At 36.5% G+C, this 21,269-nt stretch overlaps 1 protein-coding gene and 1 non-coding gene across 2 annotated transcripts in view; both read left to right on the top strand.

Moving 5' to 3' along the window:
- The window catches only part of HIF1A (hypoxia inducible factor 1 subunit alpha), a 46,529-nt gene that overhangs the window by 14,072 nt on the left and 11,188 nt on the right, over positions 1–21,269 (top strand). Inside the window, exons 2-7 of the mRNA XM_037132376.2 lie at positions 6,753–6,943; positions 7,572–7,717; positions 7,801–7,885; positions 11,860–11,972; positions 13,046–13,248; positions 20,659–20,765. Of these exons, the coding sequence (XP_036988271.2) occupies positions 6,753–6,943; positions 7,572–7,717; positions 7,801–7,885; positions 11,860–11,972; positions 13,046–13,248; positions 20,659–20,765 (845 nt within the window). The remainder of the gene's footprint in view (positions 1–6,752; positions 6,944–7,571; positions 7,718–7,800; positions 7,886–11,859; positions 11,973–13,045; positions 13,249–20,658; positions 20,766–21,269) is intronic.
- Positions 7,267–7,430, top strand: LOC119039637 (U1 spliceosomal RNA). The gene has a single exon (XR_005080647.2). It is a non-coding gene; the product is annotated as a U1 spliceosomal RNA (small nuclear RNA).

Here is a 21,269-nt window from a genome sequence, read left to right on the forward strand (position 1 = left end):
GGACCCTTATCATTTAAATTGAAGTTGTTAGCAAAGCAAGTTTCATAGGATTTTATGCATTCTTTCTTAGGCCTGATTGTCCTAGGGAACCCGCCCTTTGTAGTACAGGGCTGCACCCACCTCCAGCATTGTTTCAGGCTTAAGGCAGTGTTTCAGGCTTAAGTGAGGCAGGGGAAGTAAGGCAGCCAAGAGATTAGGAGACTTCTTGCAGACAGAATGAGGACTCAGGCTATGTCAAAGCCAAGGGGTGAGGGTCCATCACCCCCTTTTTCTAGAGTCCCCCCAGGTCCTTCCCTTGTGACCATGCCTGTCTTAGGTTGTCCCTCTGAGGAATCTTGCCCTTCATTAGCTAACCAGTCATCCCACCAGGGGCCAAGCACGGTGAAATGAAAGGGGGCAGAGGTGTTGCCCCTACAAGGAAGATAAGCCTTGTCTCCTAAGTGGCCTGTGTTCCCAAGGTCCTTTTCTCAGCCTTAGCCACAGGGGATTACAGCTTCTGAGACCAGGCAAGGCTGTTTCCTAAAGTACTGGCATTGTTATGCTGTTTAATTATTATTGTAATCTATAGGATTTCAGGAGCACTGATGGAAGTGCCAATTCCTGGATCTTAAAAAGAATGTTGAACGACAGTCACCCTTCCATGGGCAAACAGCAGATTTGGGCCAGTACTAAAGCCAAGTAGAATTTAGGCACATCCCTTCTGAAAATACAAAGGCAAATGAGGCAGGTTCCTGTCTCCAAGAAGCTTTAAGGATTGTAGAGGAAGGTAAAAAAATAGCAAAATAACCAAAATGGTCAGATCTAGGAGGGGGAACAGTTTTAGGAGACAGAACAGAAACAAAGTGATGCTGGTGTTAAAACTTGAAATTTTCTCACAAAAATTTACCAGGTTATATATTCAAAAGTGTACTCGAGGCAGAGAGTGTGTGGTGAGTGAACCAGAAAGAATGAAAGCTTATGTTTTTGATTAACTGCAGCAGGGCTGAAAAATCTGGGAAATGACAAGGATGGGGCAAGGAACTACGTAAGGATGGGTTTCATTGGGAAATGATACTTTGTCTTGTGTACTTTTGATGAGATGATAAGCAGGACATAATATCAGATTTCTTATTTTGGAAGGATCATTGTGGTAGTAAGTTGAGGGAGAAATTAAAGTGAAATAAGGGAAGGATGAGTTCCGTCAGTGGTTCCCAAATCCCACTATACATACACTTTTGCAGTTCTTAAAAACCCAGATTTTGGGGTCCTGCTTCAGATTACTGAATCAGAGTTTTAAAAGTTAGAGCCCAGGAATTTGAAATGTTGGCCAGTGTCCCTAAGTGATTATGATGCAACTAAGTGACTAATATTTACTAAGTGACTATTTCTTGACTGAGAGTAAATTATTCAAAGGTTCAGGAAGGCTACTTCCCACCTCGTATTTTGGTACTCTCTAGAGTTAATGATTATTAAATGAGCTAATATATGAAAACACTTAACACAGTGCCTGGTACATAGTAGTACTCAATAAATGTTAGAAGAAGGAAATTCTCTTCATTTTTTTCTTTCATGGTATTTTGTATGATTAAGTATCTTAATAAGGCTTATGCCCAGCCAGATCTCTTGGAGTAGGCAGATTGCTCTTATTTTGGGAATCCAGATATTGAGCAAATAAAACACCAACAATAGTGAGCTAAGATGTTCAAATAGTTTCTCTGTGTGAATTAAAAATATAGTGGGAGTATATGAGGTAGACTGTCCTCTAATTCCCCTTTGTGGTTGGCAATACCCATTAAAGACTGCCTTGCTTTGAAGAACTGGTGGACAGTGAAACAGAGGGCATTGCCATTGTAGATGCCTTTCAATTAGGATTTTGGATTACTGACAGACTCCAGGAGAGGGCCTGACCATGAGTCCCTCTAAATAACTTAGGGTCAAATACTAAATTTAAAGCCAACCCCTATAACTTTTTTTTTTGGCCTTTGGAGATGTGAAGAAAATACATTTTGAACTTTATAATAATGACTTATGAATATTTAACTTGGTAATTAGAATGGGTTTCTGAGAAGCTGTATAGACAATTATTAATAGCATGGTTTTTAGAGCCAGACTTGAATTTGAGTATAGGGTCTACCATTTAGTAACTCTTCGATCTTGGGTAAACTGTTTAACCAGGTTCCTTATCTGTAACATGGTTATGATAATAGAGATTAAATAAATTAATTGATGAAAATGTTTAGAATACCACTGTGTACATACAGTGCACTGTGTATAAATGTTTGAATTTAAAGCTGTAGGCTAAAATGCCAACTAAGAAACATGAAACTTTCCTTGGAATTCCCTTTGGCCTGAGACTTTAAAAGTACGGGCAGTTAAAGTAATGAGGTACAATTTTCACCTATCAGCTTGGCAAAAAGTAGAGATACAAAAGATCTATAAATTACATTACTACAGAGTGCATGGGAAAATGTTTACACACATTAATGGATTGGCAGAGACAAAATTAGGTATAGAACTTTTTGGAAAGGAACATCTAAATGCCACATCATTTTTTTTAAAGATTTTATTTATTTTCTTAGAGGGGAAGGTAGGGTGAAAGGGAGAGAAATGTTGATGTGCAAGAGGAACATCAATCAGTTGCATTTCCATGCCCCAAACCAGGTACCTGGCCCATAATCCAGGCATGTGCCCTGACAGGGAATAGAACTTGTGAGCATTTGGTTTGCAGGCCCATGCCCAACTCACTGAGCCACACCAGACGGTAAAATGCTACATCCTTTAGATCATGGAATTTCACTTCACAATGGCTGTCCAATAGAAATGCTGATTCAAGAAGTACAAAGCAACAACATATCTTCATGGCCCAGAAAGAGTTTTAAAATCACCAAGTATAAAAGAGTTGAGAGTTTTACAATAACTCTGATCATCTTAACTTCTTCAATGATTATGATCTACCTTCAGTTCTTAAAGTCATATTTACAAGTAGGAATACTCACAGGCTTTTCTTTTGCAACCAGTAGGCAACACAGATGCCTTCAGATATCTGTGATTATTTTGTGTTCTTGTTAATCTGAAGATTAATAGTAGGCATTCTCTGTCAAGTGGTTATTTCTTATTCATGAACTCTATACACAAAAAGCTCAGTAAGATAGTGGCTCTAAATCATCTTCGTACGTATATTTCTTATACAAAATAATTTCAATATAAAATTGTTAGTTTCTTGTCCAGTAGTGTAAGTTAAATAATAATAAAATATATAAGTGTATAATAACAGTACCATGAATATTAAGAGTGAGCTGTTTTGCTAGTTTACTCGAACATTGTTCTAGGACAGTCATGGAATTGGGTAAGCAAACTATTCAAAAGGCAGAATTTTTACTGTACTCCTAATTGATTTCCAGTACGACTAGCAGTCTGTGCAATAGCACCTTATACAGATATGTAAGTAGCAGAAAATTACTTGATCTATACTCAATAAAATAAAAACCTAGGTAATTAAAAATTTTGAGTAATACAGTGAGCATATTTCCATGCTGAAAGTCTGCCAGTCTACAAACCTTTTAATGTGGTATCTTAAGTAGTAAGTAAACAAATAAGTACAGGATTCATCTCTTCATTCATCACATGGTCTAACAAATAATTCTTGGTCAACACTGTAATTCTGTGGAGTATGACCTGATAAAAAGAGCCTTCTTGTGAGTACATAAGAAGTTGGGCAGTGCAGATGCTGAAACTCATAAGAACTTGGGAATCTTTAAGCCAGAAGTTATTTAAGAATTCCCATAGTCACATGTGAAGAACATCAGATCAGTTTCTTCATTAAATTTTTATTACAGTTCTCTTAATTGCTTTATGTCCAGATTGATTATGTAGTAGAGGACCTACTGATTTTCATTACCTTCTTCATCTAATTTAGGTTTGTTAACTCTTGAAATACTATATTACTTGTTTTATTGAGGCTTATTTTTCTTCCAAAATCCTGGCATATGCTCAAATTCTTATTCTTATAGACTTCACTGGTTTGAATATATTATCCTTTAAATGTTTTATCCAAGCTCATATTTCTAATAGATTTGTCTTATAAATGTAGTTGCCATATCTTGGACAATCATAATCTTCAAAGTTCTGGACAATACAAGTATTTTTAAAGGTATGGAGATAATCCATCTCCATGGTTAGCTTGATCAGATACAGGTAATAAAAGGATTTAAATGTTTCATAAGATGTTTCATTCGTTAGTAGCTTAGATTTGGTTGAGTAACTAAGCGAAAGGAATAGTAAGTCTGAAAGGTGCTGATAAAATTCTGATCATCTAGACTGATTGTGGTGTTTGAAATAATATTCAAGTTTATCATGAGATCATTGATCAGCACTCTTTTTGTTAGTTTTACTTGAACCAGATTATAGTCTGTTTCCCATTGCCATCACTGCCTCTCACTTGCCAATTCAAGAGGGAAAAAGTGAGGGAAACAGTATCAAAAATGCTAGGGCCAATGGGGACTCACTTGACCTGTCCCCCAAACCCTGCCCCCAGGACCTCTAGTATATATATAAAATAGGTTTTTAACTCTTTTATTATTACATGTTTTTATTTGTAAATTGAAATTTAAAACATTTCTTTAAAGTCAGTGAGAACAATGAGGCAGTTCTAATGCACATAAAAAATGAAGTTTCAGATTATTGACATTGTTGTGTTTACATGATAAGCCCCACATCTAATTTATTTTCATGTTTTTATATAAACTGTACAGTATTGAGAAAACCCTGGTTCACATAAATCAGTAGTTACAAGTAATAATAGTTTTTAGTGGCTTACCTTAAATCTGAAGATACTCAAGTTAAATTAATCTAGATGCTTGAGTTGAAATTTTTTCATATTGAAGTTCAGTTCTAACATGAAATGTTGATATTCCTCATTAAAATACAAGGGTTAGATGAGCACATGAAATTGAGTAAGTGGTAAAAACGATATTATTGCTAATGTCGCAATATAACTGGAGCATGTGCTGAGTGCCCTGCCTGTTTCTTGAGAATGTTGCTTCTAGGATTGAACCTTGCAGCTCTGCAGATCATTTGGAGGAAGGAGAGATTTGAGGTGAAGACAACTATGTACATTCACTCATAGAACATAAAGGACGATTAAGTGAAATAATGTTGTCAAAGTCCTTAGCATATTGCTAAGTCCTCAATGAATGGTAATGGCTATTTTCAACATTTAATAAATAATTGACTTAACAGGATTAATTTGAGGTCATAGGAGAGCAGTCGAGTATTTGTGATAGAAGCGGCATTCTACATTACAAGATAAAACATTACAGAAAAGCAAAGACTTTGGAGGAAAACAAAAACACCTGGGTTCAAAATCCTGTCTCCTACATAATGGCTCTTTTTAACCAACTGCATCCCAGTTTCCTCATCTATAAAATAGGGATGATATTTAACCTACATATGCTGTGTTTTTAGGACTATAAGGTGCACCAAACCACAAGATGCACCTAGGTTTCAGAGGAGGAAAATACGGGGGGAAATTTGAAGCAAAAAATGTGGTAAAATATTTAATAACCTGTGACCCCGCTCCACCACCTCCCCCCCAACAGTGAGCCAGGTAACCTACATTCGGAGTATAAGATGCACCTTCCCCCCTTTTCCTCCCAAATTTCGGGGGGGTGCATCTTATGGTCTGAAAAGTATGGTGGGTTCTTAAGAGAGAACTAGGCACCTAGTTCGGCACATAGTAGGTTTTAATAGGTGTCTATTAAAAAAGAAGCTAAGGACAGAGTCTAGTTTAGTTTTGTTTACCTTTATTTGGGTCAAGAGGAATAGATGTTGCTATGCAGTTAAGCCAAGAATGTCAGTTCTGCTTGGACTGACTTTATTCTTGGAATACTTCCCCAAAGATACATCACTGTATTGACACCTTTATTAATCTTTGTTAACCCATTCCTTCAAATTCTTAGTATTGTGCTATGTCTTTGTTTTTCTCCCATCACCCTGCATTTATTTATCACCTATTGTGCTAGTGTAGATGAGGGGCTGTGAAGGCAGTAAGCAACCTGAAAACGGTAGCTTATTATATCTGCTAATATAAATTCCTGTACCTTACAGTCGCATTGCTCATATACTAAAGTGAAAGGTAGGAGAGTATTGGAGTCAAAAGAAACGAGTCAAAAATCAGTTCGTAGCTATTACTGTTCCATCTGCTTGGGATAGCCAAAGATCATATATGCATAATCCATAAACACAGACAACACTGTGGTGATGACCAGAGGGAAAGGGGGTTGGGCATTGGTTGCAAATGGCAAAGGGGAGGAGGGGATGGGGACATCTGTAATAGTGTCAACAAATTTTTTAAAAACACCTGTTTTCAAGTTACCATGCACAACTTCCATTTATCTTCATGAGTTGTGATTTCTCTATGTTGAGACTTTTTGAATGGCAATGAAGGTGCAGCCTTCATATACAAGGCAGTGTTTCAGATTTGGGCTAAACAAAAACATCCCTTTAAATTTGACATGCTAGGAAGGAAACACCTACTTCAGACAGGTTTAAAGCTTCATCTTGGACTTTTTATGAGACTTCCTTGTGTCTCAAGAATCCAAAAATTTGTATAAGTGCTCCATTAAAAATACTTTCATGTAGCAGACAAATCTATATAATTACGTAGCATCTTCTGATCCTTCTGTGGTAAGCAGAATGTAAAATATGGTCAAGCAAAGGCAAACTAACATAAAATTTCCATCTGTTTTCCCCACCCCCTTCTTTTTGTTAAATAGGATAAGTTCTGAACGTCGAAAAGAAAAGTCTAGAGATGCAGCCAGATCTCGGCGAAGTAAAGAGTCTGAAGTTTTTTATGAGCTTGCTCATCAGTTGCCACTTCCCCATAACGTGAGTTCGCATCTTGATAAGGCTTCTGTTATGAGGCTTACCATCAGCTATTTGCGTGTGAGGAAACTTCTTGATGCTGGTGAGTTGTTTTACAAGGATATAATAGGCCTAAAAATTAGAAATTAAAAGTAATTAGAAACTACATTTAGAGGATGGTTAATTCTTCCTTAATACTACAGCCTTTTTATTACCTGCTTTTAAAGCTTCTGGCCTTTTCCTTCTATTTTCTGCCCCACCCACCTACCTACCTACCTGTCTACCTGTCTTCTAATAACGTGGCCCTTCTTTTCGCTTTTCAATTGTTTGCCTTTCTGTGTTACTTTAAATAATTATTAAAAGCAGCTGGCAAATCTAATTTTAGTTTTCCTGTCCTCTGGCCTTCACTGTTATGTGTTTAAAAGTATACTTAACTGGCAGGAGAGATGCCCTGATCATGAAGGTGGTTTTCCCAGGGCAAGGCTTATCCGTTGCCCTCTGGATGTGCTGACCCCTGCAGTTTCCCCAGATGTGGGAAACTCGACTGCATAATTTGTGGTAGTGGGGGACTGTGTTTGCACTTTCTGCTTAAAAAAAATACGAGTGATGGGAAAAAATATAGGTTGTGAATATTAAATAAAGTATATGGGGAACATTATTAAAACATCTAAACATTATTTAAGTATAACGTTTAAATGAAAATTTTCTCTTTTCTTGTGCTTTGTTTTTAGGTGATTTGGATATTGAAGATGAAATGAAGGCACAAATGAACTGCTTTTATTTGAAAGCCCTGGATGGTTTTGTTATGGTTCTCACAGATGATGGTGATATGATTTACATTTCTGATAATGTGAACAAATATATGGGATTAACTCAGGTAAATACCCATATATTCAGAGTCCTTATTTATATTTTTATAATTTTATGATACAGATCTAATTTTTGAAAATGTGTTTGCAGTTTGAACTAACTGGACACAGTGTGTTTGATTTTACTCATCCGTGTGACCATGAGGAAATGAGAGAAATGCTTACACACAGAAATGGTGAGAAGAAAAGTCTATTGTTTAATTTAATGTGGCAGGTGGCGTTACCTGATCAGATTTGTTACTAATTTTTAAATTTTGTTACTGTAGTAATTTAAGGCAAAACATCATTTTATGTTTAATAAAATGTTACTCCGTTCTTTGTTAAATCTATTATTCTGGTTTTTATAGGAATTTAATTGAAATATGTGAAAAAAAATTTAAAGCCCACATAATGCATATGTGCTATGTGTGTGTGTATGGGGTGTATGAGTAGATGAAATGGAAGAATAAATAAAAACAAGAACCAAGGAAGTTATAAATTAAGTACAACTTTAAGACAAGAAGTCATAATACAAAAAGCAGACAATAGAATCTTTAAATTTATTTTTATTCTTTTAAAGATTTCATTTATTTATTTTGGGGGGGGGCGGGAGAAAGAGAGGGGGAGAAACCTGTTGCCTCTTCCACCTCCCCTGAACTGGGGACCTGGCCTGCAACCCAGGCGTGTGCTGTGACTAGGAATCTAACCGGCGGCCTTTTGGTTTGCAGGCTGGCACTCAATCCAGTGATCCACACAACCAGGGCAGACAATAGGATTTTAGACTTATTGAAATTGAGGTGCATGTTTGGATTTAAGCTTTCTAAAGGCCCAAAGGGGGGGGAGAAGGTGCACCAGGTTTTAAAGAACATAATTTGCTTATTTGACCTTTCATGATGTTTACAATAACTTGAGACTATGTGGTTATATTGCAAAGTATTACATTATGGATACCCCCACATTAGTAGCAACAAAAAAAGACCTCTAACTCTTAAGGTATTTTTAAAAATAATCAAATATTCCAAGATTTTGGGAAAGGGTCTCTTTTTTCCCCACAATTTAAAACATGAATGATTTATTTCTGGAATTTTCCATTTTTTATTTCTGAACCTGAGGTTGACCATGTAATTGAAACTGCAGAAAGCAGAACCACAGATAAGGGGGGGACTACTATACTCCCAGAGCACCCTCTATCACTGCCTCCTATTCATTTTGTGGTGTGTAAAGAAAGTTTTTTCATACCTGTGCTCGCTTAGTGTCCTGATTATAATTTGTAAATTTTCGTTGAATCATTCATGACTGAAATTTACAATGAAAATTTGTCATTATGCTCTATAGTTGCTCTTTTCAGCTAAGTGTACTTCTGTTTACTTCTGTATTAAACAACCTCAAATTTACGTACTTTTGAATAGTTTTTTATGGTTTCTTTTTCATCTCATCTCATTTACAATAATAGTTAACCTCTACTGAGAGAGTATGCTGTGTCAGGACACTGTTCTCTGCATTTATGTGTTTAAAGTCCTTTATTCCTCACAACCCTGTGAAGTTACTGTTATTTCCATTTTCCTGAGGAAACCAAGGCATAGAGTTATCGAGTGGCTTACCAAAGATGACTGGGTTAGTAAGTAGCAGAGCATGTGTTAAACTTGGGTGGACTGGCTCTAGAGTCCACACTTGTTAGCACTTTGAGAGTTCTTTTCATGTTCACCAACTCTCACTACATTTTACTGCCATTTTTCACCTTGTTAGCAGGACCCCTCTACTGTTATTAAATTTCTTACTGTGTGTTTACTGTGAACTTGGAAAGCAAATGCATACTGTTTAAAGGAGGAGTAAATGCATTCTGAGCAGGGACCTAAGTAGGTTGTCAATGAATTTAATATGAGTTCAGGTGGTTAGACTTGAGGGTTTGTAGTGTCTGCTCAGTGCTTCCTTTAGGCTAGACTATAAGTGGATAGATATTAGGAAGTCTTGTTTTGATTTGGTAATGATGTTAATTAATTATTTTAAACCATCTAAGTTGGATATAGTCTGCTTAATATAATTTAAATGTATGTTTTTAACCAAATTCATAAGCACATGAACTTTTTTGAAGTCATTTCTGGTGCATTTATTTATTTATTCATTCATTCATTCACTTATTTTGAGAAATAAAAATGCAGATTTTCACTTACAAAAGCTGCTACAGTACATTACATTTTAATGATACACTAGGAGCCACAGGTATATTTATACAACATAGTCCTATTATTCTTTCAATAATGTTAAAAAAGATGATTTATTTTTAGAAGGCTGAATATTTATTTATTGAAAATGCTTTTTCCATTAGGAAAATACTAGTACTTCTCCACTACCTTAGCATTAAAATTTATGTTTATGTCCCAGTTCAATAGCTTTGTATTTTCAAAGATTGGTCCAATTCAAGCTTAGATTACGAAGTACTGAAAATATCCCAGTTTACATGTGGATCACTGCTGTCACCCCCACCAGTACCACTTCCCCATCCCCCAAACACACACCATTATACTATCACCAAGACCAGTGTGATACTGTTGCATCTTTTTAAAATCCACTGTCAGACACTTCTCAGGAGGGCAAATCCAGTCCTTATTTATATAAACCCGAATAACTTGTATCAGCACCAAGACTGCCCTAACTTGCCTAGTTCTGTTATTATAAGTTTGAACCCTAACTCCTTCCATGAGCCCAGCCAGCATTTCCAGCTAATTAGGCCTGCATTTAAATTTAATTTGATTCTTTTTTAACTTAACACCTTTCTTTCTGAATATTGTCCTTAAAAATCTACAGATTGTAAAATTTTTCTGCTACTTTATTACCATCAGTTTTTAAGTTTATAGGTTCTATTCTACTTCTTCATTTATGTTTTGTCATCTTTTTACTTCTACTGGTCAGGCACTCAGTACCATGATGTATTCTAATTCTTACACATCTTATATGTTGCTGCTAGATTGATGTACTTTAAGTTCCTGATTGTGTTTCTCAATTCATAATCTTTTAGAAGCTCCATGTTGTATACTTAAGGCTGAGTTATGGCTCTAACCTTCTTTTCTAAGTTTGTCTCATTACTCTTCTGCATGTACTTTATATTGTGGCCAAAGTGAACTATCTACTACCGTTCCCTAAATGTGCTATTTTTTTTCCACCTATGTGGTTTTCATTCTCTTCCTTCTGCCTAGCATACCCTTCTAACTCATCTGTACTTATTGAAATTCTAATGTCTTTCTCTAAGAACTTCCTGATTTCTCCATTATTAGAGCTTATTTTCTAAGCTCTCTCTGTACTGGGTTAAAGTGTTCTCATAAGTCTTGGGCACTGACTCTGTCGGCATTGAATTGTTAATTGGCTTCCCTACGTTTGCCAAATGTTTAACTTCTTCAGGACAGGCGGTGTGTCTTATTCATCTTTGTATTGCTTGCAGTACCTAGTCTAGTTCTCGAATAATGAATGCTGAATGAAACTGATCAGTGAAGATAAGAAATGAGGTTGCTATTTGCTTAGTCACCTGAGTGTTGTAATCTCATTTTTCAGTTATGTTAGGTTTGGAATATGAGTAAATAGACCTGAATTGATTTGATTCTAACTTTTCTTTGAAAAGTCATTTACTTTTTTCACCTCGTAATAAAATAGAAATAATTTCTTACCTGCCTTTATAGGGAGATTTAAGGGAAAATCAGATATAAAAAATTGTTTATTTACTATTAAAAATAAATTTTATATTTTAAAAGTTCTATAAATAAATGGAGTGCTTATTATAAATTGAACTAACATTTAGTGAAGGTTTAGAAGAGTTTGCTGAAGCTCCTTCTTTGGGTGTATGATTATACACTGATAGGACATTTACAGGACAAATTTATACCATATTAATATTTCTTTGTAATTTGACCAACTTTACTGGCTTGAATGTGAAATGATTAACTGTTACCCAACTGTGGATACTCTTCCTATCAAATGAGTTAATCACTGCCATTGAAAACCTGTTACTGACCGAGGGGTTAGGTTACTGGATGTGTTGGAGTGGGCAGAGTGAGGGTGTTTCTCTTTGTTTGTGCTGGAATGTCGAATTGAACAGCTCCCAGTTGGACTGTGCTACTCTTACTATAATAAATTTGCATATTTAGTTATGTTTTTTAACTTTATTTCATACTTTCCTTAGGTCTTGTAAAAAAAGGAAAAGAGCAAAATACACAGCGAAGCTTTTTTCTCAGAATGAAGTGTACCCTAACCAGCCGGGGGAGAACTATGAACATCAAGTCTGCAACGTGGAAGGTAAGTAAAAATGATCTGTGAGTGGTGATGCACTTACAGATAATTTCATGCATCTTGACATTGCTAGTATTAAGGTAGCTTTAGAACTGTGAAGGAAAACTTAGAATTGTCCTTTGGCATGTGCAGGTTTAACATCCAAACAGTATAATTAATTTGCCAGTTTAAGACATGAACTTAAATTATGTGAATTATGACAACTGGCTTACTGAGCTAATAGTCAGTTGGCTTTGCCAGCCATCCAGTGTTTGAATCTTGATAGAACTTAATTTTCTATTCATTGTTGTATTTTTTTTGCTCAGTTTTAAAAGTTATTACAGTAAGAAATAACCATCAAACAGCTACAATAACCAGATGAAAGAAAATTTAAGCTCAGGTTTATATGAGGATTTTTTAATGTTTTTTTCTTTTTTATTGCATTTATTGGGGTGACATTGGTTAATAAAATTCTGTAGGTTTCACGCGTACAATTCTATAATATGTCACCTTTATATTGTATTGTGTGTTCACCACCCCAAGTCAAATTTCATTTCATCACTATTTATTCCCCTCATACCCCACACCCACCAAACTATTGTATGTGTCTGAGGTTCTTTTTTTTTTTTTTCGTCACTGTTTTTGCTTCCCTTCACCTTTTTCACCCAGACCTGCAACTCTCCCTCCCCTCTGACAGCTGTCAGTTTGTTCTCTATCTATGGAGTCTGCTTCTATTTTGTTAGTTTATTTTGTTCATTAGATTCCATGTATGAATGAAATAAATTATATGGTCCTTATCTTTCTCTGACTGGCTTGTTTTACTTAGCATAGAACTCTTGTGTCTATCCATGCTGTTACAGAGGGTTAGATTTCCTTCTTTTTCTTTTAAAAGGAAAGATAATTTGTGGTACCTGAGGGGTAGGTCATGGGTAGTTCTGTAGGGAAAATATTTGTTGATTTCCAGAAATATAATTAATCTACTAAGGGCAGTATATATTATCAAAGCTTACTTTCCATATCAGACTCAACTACTTATCTCTGAATTTTTTTTCTAGCATTGTATATATACATTTTTTAAAACTGCTTTTCTTTATACACAGGTGCTTCATTGCACAGGACATATTCATGTGTATGATACCAATGGTAACCAGTCTCAATGTGGGTATAAGAAACCACCTATGACATGCTTGGTGCTCATTTGTGAACCCATTCCTCATCCATCAAATATTGAAATTCCATTAGATAGCAAGACTTTCCTCAGTCGTCACAGTCTGGATATGAAATTTTCTTATTGTGATGAAAGGTAAATGAGATAAAATATAACTTGAAACTTAATTAATCCACAACTTTTTAAAAGCTATTTACTATCTATGAAGACTACTTCCACTACGCTGAGTACCATGATACATCTTAGAACTCTGTAATATCATACTAACTTTGCCACATTGAACATTTACTATGTGCTATGAATACTTGCCCCAGCAGGTGCTTTTCGGAAATTACTAAGATAAGGTCTTTTTCCTTTAGGGACTCTAAACAGGAAACAAGTGTATTTCAAAGATACAATACGTAATTTGAGGAAGGTAGATTACTTTGGTTATAGACTAAAAATGAAAATCCTTGGTCATCTCCTTACCTATGTATTTCCCCTGAGCAGCTTTATCATCTATTGGTTTCTATTTCCATTTCCTAGTTTATAGTCCTAACTATTTCTATTTAATTGCCAATTTGATTATTTTTTCCTGGATAGATAGATACTCATGTGTATTATAAATGAAATATTTCTGTAACTGAACTGTACCAATACTGCCCCAAACAAAAACTACAGCTGGTTTTCTTCCTATAATGTCTACCATGGTTAAATATACCACTATAGACAGATGATTCAAGCAAAAATTTGGAAGTCATCCTTAACTTTTTCTTTACCCTCATTATCTACACTTAGTTGGGCTTTACATTTTATAAATTTACTATCTACTTGTATCTCTTGATCCATTCCCTGCTTTTCACCTTTGTTCTCCTGTCATTGAATTTTTCACCTCATTACTTTTGGCTTAACTGTTGATGTAATCTCTTAAACTGTCTCTCTACCAACAGATTTGTATCCTTTTACTCTGTCATCCAGGTTTCTAAAAGGTGGACTTCCTAATGTGAAAATCAGTTCATGTCATTCTCTGTTGAAAATGCCTCCATGTTTTTTCTTTCATCTTCATATACAAAAACTTAGTTTATAAAATTTTTAGCCCTGGCTGGTGTGACTCAGTGCATTGAGCACCAGCCTGTGAACCCAGAGGTCACCAGTTTGATTCCCAGTCAGGGCACATGGCCTGGATTGCAGGCCAGGTTCCCATTTGGGGATATACAAGAGGCACCCCATCGATGTATCTCTCACACATCCATGTTTCTCTCCCTCTCTTTCTTCCTTCCCCTCTCTCTAAAAAATAAATAATAAAAAATTTTAAAATCTTTAAAAATTTTTAGAGGAGGGCAGGAGAGTTTTATTTATCAAAGAAGACATGCATTTTAAAAAGCCAAAAGAAAAACAGACTATAATATCTAAACTTAGCATGGCAAACAAGTGTATTTACAATCTGGCCCTTGCCCACTTCTTCAGATTAATCAGGAGGGGGGAACCCTTCTGGTGTGTGTGTCCTAAAGCCAGAGAGCTCCATATGCTATTTTGTTGTCTTAGTACCTTGCACTTACTTTCCCATTCTGTGGTGACGTTTTCTTCAACTCCTAACTCGTACTTACCTTCTGAGGGCCACCCACTGCAGTTGTCCTTTGTGAACTTTTCCATGTTACCTAAAATTAAACTTTCACTTTTGTCATAGCATTTATTTGACTGTTGTAATTATTTGCTGTCTTGTCCCCCTTTTTTTTTTTTTTTACTGTAAGGCTATATAACAGTGGCTAAAGGCATAAATTCTGTGGCCAGACTACTAAACCCTAACTTTGCTGCCTTATTTTTAAATGATCTTGGGCTCATTAGTTCTTCTCTTTGAATATCAGTTCATATTTAGTAAACACCTACTTTTTAGGGGTTATCTCAAAGATTATATGAGAAAACCGATTTTAAGCACTTAGTCATAATATAGATAAGAATGCCCCGCCCGATTGGACCAGGAAATTTATAGAGTGCTGGCTTTGGAACAGTACAATCCTGGATTCAGCCCTGGCTTGCAGCTATGGTATTGACTGTGGCCTTGGTCTTAGAACTTAACTGTTCCAAATTTCATATTCCTTACCTAAAATAAGGATCCTATTTCAAAAGCCTGTTCCCAAATTAAGAGTTTGTTGAGTGGTTGCTGTGTAGTGAATGTTTCACCTCTGGTGTCAACTTTAAGAAAAATGAAGATAGAAAAGCTAGATAGAAAAATGAAGATAGAAAAGAAATATGTTATGGCATTTACTGCCCTATTCATGTGAATGTATAATAGAACAGAAATGCCCATCCTTTTTTGAGGAATTATTTTTTATTTTTAGAACTTACTACCAAAGTATAGGGGTACGATAGGGGAAAAGGAAAGTGATGGAGCTAGAAAGAGAAAGGAGATTGGCAAAATGATTATGACAGAGGAGTAAAGACAACCGGTTCAGAGATCAGCAAAGTAAGGTTTTGAGTTTTAGGACTTACTATAGTCATTCTGTACATTTATTTGAACACTTACTATGTGTGTAGCAGTCTAACATACTAAAGTAGAGGTGAAGATTAACAGTCCCTGGCTTCAACACACGTAAAATGAATGGTACATTGCACAGTTGCTTTTTTTAAATGTTTTTATTTTTTTCAAATTATATTTTATTATGTTATTACAGTTGTCCTGTTTTGTTTCTCTTTGTCCCCCTCAGGCTATACCCCTACCATTGCTCAGGTCCACCGGTCATGCATATAAGCTCTGTGGCTACTCCTTTTGCTATACTGTACTTTATATCCCCCTGGCTGTTTTGTAACTACCTATTTGTACTTCTTAATCCCTGCACCTCTCACCCATTCTTCCACACCCCCTCCCATCTGGCAACCGTAAAAACACTCCATATCCATGATTCTATCTATGTTCTTGTTTGCTTGGTTTGTTTTTTTAGATTTAATTATTGATAGATATGTATTTATTGCCATTTTATTCATAGTTTTGATTTTTTCCTTAAATAAGTCTCTTTAACATTTCATACAGTAATGGTTTGGTGATGATGAACTCCTTTAGATTTTTCTTGTCTAGGAAGCTCTTTATCTGCTCTTCAATTCTAAATGATAGCTTTGCTGGGTAGAGCAGTCTTGGCCTTATGTCCCTGCTTTTCATGACTTTGAATACTTTCTGCAAAGTTTCTTTTGAGAAATCAGTGGACGGCCTTATGGGAACTCCGCCATAGGTAACTAACTTCTTTTCTCTTGCCGCTTTTCAGATTTTTTTCTTTATCTTTTAACCTATGGCATTTTAATTATAGTGTGTCTTGGTGTGGGCCTCTTTGTGTCCATCTTGTTTGGGACTCTGCTTCCTGGACTTGCATGTCTGTTTCCTTTACCAAATTAGGGAAGTTTTCTTTCATTATTTTTTCAAATAGATTTCCAATTTCTCCTTCTCTTTTCCTTCTGGCACCCCTATGATGTGAATGTTGGACCTCTTGAAGTTTTCCCAAAGGATGCATATACTACCCTCATTTGGGGGGGGGGTCTTTTTTTATTATCTGATTGGTTTTTTGCTTCCCTATGTTCCATATCTTTGATTTGATTCTTGCATTCATCCACTCTACTGTGGTTTCCTTGTAAAAATGGTTCTTTATTTCAATTAGTGTATCCTTTGTTTCTGACTAGGTCTTTTTTATGCTGCTGAGGTCCTCACTGAGTTTCTTGAGCATCCTTATAACCAGTGTTTTGAATTCTGCATTTGATAGTTTGCTTATCTCCATTTTGTTTAGTTCTTTTTCTAGAGTTTTGATCTCTTCTTTCACTTGGGCCATGTTTATTTGTCTCCTTGTTTGGGCAGCCTCTCTATGTTTGTTTTTAAGTACTAAGAGCTGCTTTGACACTGTGTCTTGGTAGTGTGGCCTAATGTAGTAGGTGTCCTGTAGGGTCCAATGACACAGCCTTCCCCATTGCCCACGCTGGGTACTTGAGGTGTGCCTTTCATGTAGGCTGAGCACTTCCTCCTCTTACAGTTGAGCCTTCGTTTCTGTTGGCAGATCAATGGGAGGGATTTACCAGGCCAGTCAGCTGCAAGAATAAGCTGTGACCACTTACCACCATCCTCTGCTGTCCATGGAGGATCAGCTGTGCAGGAGCAGGGTGGTGGTGGTGCTCGACATGGTCTGTAGTTAGTTGTCCATTGGGTGTGCTGGCCCTGGGGTTTTCCTAGTGGTGCAGGCCAATCACCACACCAGTGTTTTGCTGGGAGCCACCTTTCCTGAGCTGTAAGGCAATCTGAGATGGCTACTTGTACTGGGCTTGGAGATTGCCAGGCAAAGCCAGGTTATGGAACTAGGTTGGCTGCTGCCAAGGGCTGGGCCTGGGACTCACTGAGGCCACCTCTTGCTTGAAAGGATTTAGTAAATTATGCAGTAAGAGCTGAGACCAGCCATTGGTGTTGAAAAGCAGCTTGGGTGGGCCAGTAAATTGGGTGGGGCATGGTCTCTGAGGATCTCCAAGGTGGGTCAGACAGTGTTAGCCCAGTTGATGTAGTCTCAGATATGGTGCCAGCCTACTGGCTCTTGGGGAGGAGGGTTTAGAAAAGGGACTGTAGCCTCTGCTCACCTCGATGCCAGGCACTTCAATTTCTCCCTGTAGGCCACTTAATGCCTTTTAAGCTGCTGCCCTAGTGTTGGAGCTCAGAGAGAGTAAGTCTGAGTAGGCGAGTCCATGTGTTTGTTCTTTAAGATGAACTGCTTGAGGCTCTAGCATTTACTTCCACCAACTCAACCTGGCTTGGGTTTTGCAGCCAGAAGTTGTAGGGACTTATTTACCTGGCACTGGGAGTCTGGGCTGGAGGGTCTGGTACTTCTCACTTTCAAGATGTCCCTCCTGAATTTTTATCTACCACACGTTGGTGTGGGACCAGCCTGTTCCAACTCTAGGCCCTCCTACCAGTGGATGGCTGTGGTTTCTGTAATTCCATAGTTATCAGACTTCCATTGAACTGGATTTCTGATCCTTCTGAGAGGTGGTATGGTTCTGTATTTTATTTGTAATTTTGATGTGGTTGTATGAAGAAACGACCCATGTGAGCCTATATGGCCGTCTTGACCGGAAGTCTGCACAGTTGCTTTAGATCACAGGTTTCCTAGTTCACTTAAAATACTTTTTGATCAAAATTTCTGGATCACTTCTTTCCTTTTTGGTATAGAATATAAGGTGTAAATTCTCTAAAGTTAAATTAACTTTTTACCTTTATTCTTCGAGTATGAATAAAATTGACCTTTTAGGAAAGCATGTGCTATTTATGTTTTGACATCTTGCATTCCTTAGTGGTAGACGTACCTCAACTCTGTTTGAGAAGTACTGATTGACAACTGATTAAATCACAAATTCTTAACGTGATACACAAGGCCCTCATTAATCTGATCCTTCTGCCTACTTTTCCAACCTCATCTCTCTCTGCTTGCTCCCACTGACCACATCAGAGTTTTTGTTGCCTATACAACATCAAGCATTTTCTCACCTCTTTCTTTGCTTTTGATGTATCTTCTTCCTGAAATGGTTTTGCTCTGTCTTTGATTTTCTTCTATATTCAACTCATAAATCTCCTATAGGAACTGTCCTTTATCCCAATATTCCTTTTTTAAGAAACTATATATCAGACAAATAGACTTCTTTTTTCTTCTTTTTTTTTGGTGCCAATTTTGATCTTTATTGTTTATTTTTACATTACCTTTTAGTTTCCTCATATCGCCCTCCCCCCAGCAATCACCACACTGTTGTCCATGTCCATGAGTCCTTTTTCCTTTTTGCTCAATCCCTCCACCCCCTAACCCCCTGCCCCCACCAGCATTCCTTCTTACAGGTAGCGGTGTTGTCTCTGATTCCTGCAGCAGGTTCTTACCACTGTGCTTACCATATTATTTAATAAGTAGTATGGTAAGTGTATCGATGATTAGCCACATATTTTTTACTTCCATTTCACATCTAGAACAGTGCCAGGCATACATAAGTATATAAAGTTTTAAATAATGAAAAATTAATTTAATGATAATATTATTTAAATATATAACCTACATAAGACCAATTAAAATTACTTTTAGAGTATAATTTAAAGAAAGAGCTGGTTTTTAAAAATAAGTTGTCTTTGAAATACTGCCACCTAGTGTAGATGTATTTAGAGAGATCCCTTTGAAAAGAATCTCGATTTTTGGCTTGGTGTTATTTGTTTTTAACAAATTGGCTTTCTGTTTGTCTCTTTATTTTGAAATAAACTGGCAGATCTTGCCCTAAAGTGTGACAACACAACCATATTGTTTTTATACGTTTCTTAAGAGAAGGATATCTTCTCTGTGTGCTTTCTGAAATTAATTGGGGTTTGATTTGAGGGAGTGGGCAGGGCATGATATGTTACATAACTTTTGCTTGTATCTCAGGAAGTTCTTTGAAATCTGAAGTCTGAGAAATCAAAAGCTTAACTCATGTTTTGCTTCCAGAAAAGAAGAGAACATTTGTCTTCTTCGAAGTGCTAAAAAACAGCATTCTCTTTCCCATGAAAAGGCTTCCATTTCAGGCTGTGGTTACAGAGAATAGTAAGGTTTAGTCTGTCCTAAAGAAACTGCCAGAGAATCAGAAAGGGTAACTGGATTACATTTGAGTCCACTTTCAATTTGATATCATTGTTTCATCTGAAGTGAGTTCCTATAATTTTATGTATTAATTTAAAGAATGAAGTATAAGAGCATCTTCCAAAACCAGCATAGAAGGTATTCCTTTATTCCCATTTAGTGTGGATATTCTTTGGTTAATCAAACTGAAATTTTGTAGTTGATACTGATCCTGCAAAGTGAAGCCCCTGCCTAGGGGACCTGTCATACAAAGAATCTGGTTTTTACACACACAAAAGCATTTCATTTTATGGTAAAATAATGCTAAGGATTTAAACTATCAATGTTTTAAATTAAATGTCAGTGACTACCTTTATATCATTTATTATTTAACTTTATGGTATTTTGTAGTAATTTATTGATACCCTGTCTTGTTACCAAAAGTATGTACAATAAAAGGCAGTAAGTTTGAATGAAAGGGATTAAAGGGTCGAATAATAGGATGAATCCAGAGGACTTAAATGGATAGTGCTGTATTTATTAACTGCAGAATTAGTAAAGGTGAGAGGTAAATTTATTTTCGGCAAAGAAAAATGCTCTTTATTTCTCCCCTTACCCAAGGACTTTTTCTTACTGCTCTTTAGAGATAGGAAGGGATAGAGAGAAACTTCAGTGTGGGAAACATCAATTGGTTGCCTCCCATATGCACCTGGACTGGGGATCGTGAACACCCAAACCAGGGATTGAACCCACGACCTAGGCATGTGCCCTGACTGGGAATTGAACCCACAACCTTTTGGTTACTAGACAACGCTCCAACCAACTGAGCCACACTGGCCAGGGCAGATGTGCTTTTCTTTTCTTCCCCTGGAAAATTTACTTGTTTCTAAGATTAATGTATATTTGTTTATCTAGAGAAGCAAAACTTTTCATTCTCATTTAGTTTCTCTTTTTCCTTACATTTTTCACTTAACAGAATTACCGAATTGATGGGGTATGAGCCAGAAGAACTTTTGGGCCGCTCAATTTATGAATATTATCATGCTTTGGACTCTGATCATCTGACCAAAACTCATCATGATAGTAAGTACAATGGAGGAGCTCATAGGTGTTTTATTTAAGTCTTGCTATCTGTCTCTTTAATTTTCGGTCAAACATCTCTAATTTTTTGGTTAATATTAATAAGTCTTTCTATATTAAATATCTTAATAAAACTCTTCTTAAGGGATCTTGACCAATAAATCTGTTTTGTATTTGTTGTAGCAATACCAGTTAAAGCAAAATCATTTGTTATGTAAAACTTCCCAGGTGTTTTAAATACAACAACAAAAAATACATCATAAGATACTATAGCACCGTTTTCAGAATTCATACTTCTTAAGTATTCAGAACAGTGGCTTGCACACAGAAGGCACTCAGAAAATAATCGTTCAGCGGAGTGAGAGTGATCAACAGCATGCACTAGTGGTTATAAGCACTCTTGACACAAGATGTTTCTCAGTTTTACTTAAATGTTATTTGAAGATCCCATGGTCAGTGAAAGTTTGGAATTTCTCACTTGCCTCTTGAATCTGTACTTATACATGG

Source organism: Artibeus jamaicensis, unplaced genomic scaffold (genome assembly GCF_021234435.1).
Source record: "Artibeus jamaicensis isolate MK-2021 breed Jamaican fruit bat unplaced genomic scaffold, CSHL_Jam_final contig_851, whole genome shotgun sequence".
NCBI classification, from domain to species: domain Eukaryota; kingdom Metazoa; phylum Chordata; class Mammalia; order Chiroptera; family Phyllostomidae; genus Artibeus; species Artibeus jamaicensis.